This window comes from Tupaia chinensis, unplaced genomic scaffold (genome assembly GCF_000334495.1).
Source record: "Tupaia chinensis unplaced genomic scaffold, TupChi_1.0 Scaffold144741_1, whole genome shotgun sequence".
NCBI classification, from domain to species: domain Eukaryota; kingdom Metazoa; phylum Chordata; class Mammalia; order Scandentia; family Tupaiidae; genus Tupaia; species Tupaia belangeri.
In genome coordinates this window covers 293,546-297,700 of record NW_006204601.1, presented here as the reverse complement: position 1 = coordinate 297,700, position 4,155 = coordinate 293,546, and the positions used below count along the sequence as shown (strand labels likewise).

The 4,155-nt window shown below is 62.9% G+C and overlaps 1 protein-coding gene across 5 annotated transcripts in view; it reads right to left on the bottom strand.

Moving 5' to 3' along the window:
• Positions 1-9: 9 nt before the first annotated feature.
• Positions 10-4,155, bottom strand: part of SLC25A39 (solute carrier family 25 member 39) — a 7,559-nt gene continuing 3,413 nt past the window's right edge. Inside the window, exons 1-12 of one of the 5 annotated variants that reach the window (XM_006167352.2) lie at positions 4,096-4,155; positions 3,172-3,271; positions 2,999-3,058; positions 2,841-2,885; positions 2,473-2,606; positions 2,037-2,104; positions 1,778-1,902; positions 1,422-1,595; positions 1,039-1,148; positions 762-843; positions 608-688; positions 10-504 (exon numbers count right to left, since the gene is read on the bottom strand). In XM_006167352.2, coding sequence (XP_006167414.1) covers positions 389-504; positions 608-688; positions 762-843; positions 1,039-1,148; positions 1,422-1,595; positions 1,778-1,902; positions 2,037-2,104; positions 2,473-2,606; positions 2,841-2,885; positions 2,999-3,058; positions 3,172-3,256 — 1,080 coding nt within the window. In that variant the 5' untranslated portion in view covers positions 3,257-3,271; positions 4,096-4,155 and the 3' untranslated portion in view covers positions 10-388. Of the gene's footprint in view, positions 505-607; positions 689-761; positions 844-1,038; positions 1,149-1,421; positions 1,596-1,777; positions 1,903-2,036; positions 2,105-2,472; positions 2,607-2,840; positions 2,886-2,998; positions 3,059-3,171; positions 3,272-3,422; positions 3,845-4,095 lie in introns of those variants that run through there. The other 4 variants (XM_027767828.1, XM_006167353.3, XM_006167351.3 and 1 more) reach the window with 4 other exon arrangements.

Genomic DNA, 4,155 nt, shown 5'->3' with positions numbered 1-4,155 from the left:
GACACTGAACAGAGGTGCACCATCTTTAGACAGCAGGAATGAATGGGGGACACTAAGCCAGGTCCAGAGGTTCTTGGCTCCTGGGCACAGGCTCAGCTACAGCAAACACACAGGGAAACACAGGGGAGCGGGGAGGGCAGGGAGCTAAGCACATTTGGTCTTGAACCTGGGGGTGGGACAGTGCCATCCTCAGGAAAGGGAGGCGGCAGGAAGAAAGCTGTTGGAGGAGGCCTGGGCACCCGGGGGGGCAGCACCCCTAGACTCCTAGTGGAGGGAAGGGGGCAAACCCCTTCCCAGTGCTGAGGAAAAGGCACTTGGCTCGGTCTCCTCCTGCCCTCTCCCCATCCGTGGAGGACACGACACCGCGCAGGGTCTTCTCCTCGCCCTCTCAGTGGCCCCGAGGCCGTTCCCCGTTGAGCCTCTGGAAGAAGCTTTTGCCAAACTCATAAGCGCTGATCATGATGGCGCAGGAGGGGGCGGCCTTGATGATTCTCGGGAGAAAGCCTGCAGCGGGAGGAAGGCCGGGTCAGGGGTCAGGGCCTCAGGGCTATAGGGCCCCCCTCCCCAGGACATAGGCGCGCACGCACACACACACACACACACTCACCTGCAAAGAGTCCCCTGGTGCCCGACTCAGCCCGGATCCTCCGCAGCAGCAGCCAGGTGGAGTCAGCGCGTGGGGGTCTCACTGCAGTTAGAGGCTGGTTCAGTAAGGTCTTGCAGGCCCGGGCTCCCCCACCTGCACCAGCCCAGGCCCTCACCTCTCACAGCCTCCACGGCTCCCAGCGCGACCTGGCGTTGAGTCTTCACCACGTCGAAGGGGAGTGTCAGGACAGCAGCCACCTGGTGGGGTGGAAAGAGCTCGCCCTCATTCCCGGATCCAGCCCCAGCCCCAGCATCGCAGGTGTCTGGGGGGGGGGGGGGGGGGTCAAGATTCCACAGTACCATGCGGAAGCTCTTCTCCCAGATGGTCTCAGCAACCTTCAGGTCCCCCCAAGCACCCCTCCACTGGCCTCAGCCCCAGCCTCGTCAACTCACCGTCCCTGAGATGCCTCCAGCCACAAAGCTGACGCCCACAGATGTCTGATCCTTTGGCCTGAGCCCATTCAACCAGCCCTTCACCAGCTCATAGTTGAACCAATACAGGGCTGGAAGAGGGGTACACTCATTAGATGGAGAGGCAGTCAGCTGCACCCCTCAGCCTCCCGTCTTCCACTGACACCCACTCCCTCCCAGTCCACACCGCGCCAGACTCTCTAACAGGCCCCCTACAGGAGTATCTCATGAAAACCTGAAAATTGGGCCCTGCCTGCTGGGCCCATTTCAGACACAACCCAAGGCTCAGAGAAGGTAAGTAACTTCATGGTCACTAATCAGAAAGTCCGGACTTGCCTCAGACCTCCTGACCCCAAAGTGCCTACCTGAGAAGGGCACATCCCGAAGAGCTGTGGGGCCCCAGCCCAGCCACAGTGAACGCCAGCCGCCCTGGGCCACGGCTGCCCGCACCCGGGTGCCCAACTCGCGGTAGGACACGTGCTGAGCCTGCAGCTTTGTCCGTACGAGCTCCAAGGGGCTGATCACAGTCACGGTGCCCACTGTGATGGCGGGGAGAGGGCAGGTCAAGGTCGCCCATGGCAGCACCCAGCTGCTGCTCCAGGGTCCGAGGGCCTAGAAGATCCCTCCCACCCTGGGGCTAGCAGAGGCTGGGAGTGGAGACTGGCTGGGCACAGGCACACGCGGGGACAGAGGGAGATCAAGGGGCCAGGGTGGTGCTCACGGCGGGCCAGCGCTCCAGCCACCATGGGTGCGTAGAGGTCAGAGGTCAGGTTTCGGCCACACAGGAAAGCCTTGAGTTGGTCGTAGGCGGTGAAGTAGACGGCAGTAGCTGGCACAGTCATCACCCTGGGGAGCAGGCAAGTCAGAGGTCCCAAACCTTGCAGGCCCCCCCTCCCATTAGGCCGGCCAACAGGAAGTAAGGGATGGATCGGCAGGTGGCAGGTGGCGGGGGCAGTAACACATGGGACTGGACTACTCACAGGGTGGCTGGGAGGCCGCTCCACAGGGTCCTGGTGCCCTCGTGCCTCACAATCTTCACAAAGGCATCCTGGCCAAGCGGACACCAGCCATGGAAAACATGATGGATGTGAGCGAGGTCTGGGGTGCGGCTGGCCCGGCCAGGCCTTTGCCCGATCCCTCGGCCTCTGCCCACAGCCCTGGCTCCTGCTGAGAGGCAGTTAGCCCCTCGGGGATCCAGGCCTCCACACCTGCAGTACCCCAGCCAGCTCCAGGTGGACTTCTCTTCAGCCTTCAAAACCCTGAGGAGGCACTAACTCCTTTGGGAAGCCCTTCCCAAACCGAACTGTGACCTCTCCACGTCTTCGCCTATCAGTTCTTTGCTGGACCCGCTGCCCAACCACACCAAATACCCTGGGAAGGCCCATGCACCCAGCTGAGGGCCCAGCTGCTCCTCACCATGGTGCCAGTGAAGCGCGTAGGGTCCTGAACCCAGGTGGCACAGCGGGCACCATTTGGGCACAGGTACAGGGGCTCCAGGACACCATTGCAGTACAGGAGGCACTTCCCTGTGGATGGAAGAGAGGAAGGCACTGGGGAAGCGCAGGGGCGTTAGGATGACAAGGCCCTGGAACCAGGCAGGGAGGCAGGAGCCCCCACCCCAGGAGGACATGCAGGGGCCGGGGTCCCTGGGTACATGTTCTTGCACGGGACAGAAGGGTGGCTGACAGGCGCTCCACATGCTAGTCCATGGCTGTGGGAACCCCTGGTGCCCTGGGCCTCCTCTCCGGTACCCTCCCAGGGTCCCAGGGACTTGGGGCACTCACATTTGGCATAGGAGAGGCTCCAGAGTCTGGAGGGAGGCATCAGCTCTGAAATACAAGGCAGGCCTTCAATCGGCCCAGTGGCCCCAGGAACCCCATCTTTGGAAGAGCCTTGTTTTGCCCAGACATCACCCCTATTGGCTCTAGGGTCAGGCACTCACCGCTGGCCACAGAGGGGCGCTGAGACTGCAAGCGGACCTTCACCACATCCAGGGGTGTCACTGGGGGAGGACACAAGTCTGAAGACTCCTTTCAGGGACCACCCTGCCCCAGCCCCCTCCCCCAGGACCAAGTCACCTCCAAACTCTGGTGTGCCCCAATCCCCAGCTCTTACTGAAGATGGAGGTGACCACAGCTCCTGCGCCTGAGGCCACCATTTGTTGGAGGGGGCTAATGCCCCCAGGGTCCTGGGTAGCCATCTTGTAGCTTCAGTCCTGAAAACCAAAATTCAAATGAAGCACCGGGTCTCACCAAACACGAGGCAGCAGGCCGAGCAGCCAGACAGAGGCACTTTGGGACTTTAACCTGACCCTCTCCCCCATCACTCACTCCTGGGCAAGTCATCTCAGTGACCCTCCCAATTACCTTTCAAAGCAGTCATTGTCAGCAGCATTGTGCCAATAGGGAAACCGAGGCTCAGAGAGGTGAGACGACCTGCCCAAGGTCACTCTGAGGGTGTTTGGCAAGGCGGCTGGGATAGCCAGGGACAGCCATCACCGGTTAAGGCCAATAATGGCCCAAAGCCATTCCCCTTCCAGGGCACAGAGACTAAGAGCAAGCTCACGGTTTAGCCCTGGGGGCCCAAAGATCAAAACACCCAGCCCTGGGGCGGGCACGTGCGAGCGCCGGATCACCAGGCTTGGAGACGCGGGGCCAGGCTTCGAGGGAGACGTGTCAACGAATCTGCCCGGTAGGGTCTGTCCGCATCCTTGGGACTGCAGGCGGCAGGGCCCGACCCTTCCGGACAGGCCATCGCGAGTCTGGATGCGAAGAACGATCTTCCTCCCCTCCCTCCCCCAAATACAGGCCGCGGGCCCAGCCGAGGTGGCGGGAAACAGTGAAGGGGAGACAGGATCTCTTTTCCACCTCGGCAACACTGCCCGCTCGGTCCGCCGGCGAGGGCGCCGGGGAGGCAGGCCTTGCCCGCTCCAGGGCCCGCGGCTCAGGGCCCAGCCCCGGCTCTCGCTCCCCGGGACCCCTGGCCTACTCCCGCCTCCGCCCCTAAGCTGGCCCTCAACCCCGGCCTAGTCCCACCCACCTGGCTCTGGGCCGGTGCTCGCGCGGCGCGGCGCCCGGGGCCGGGCGGGCCCATAGCGGC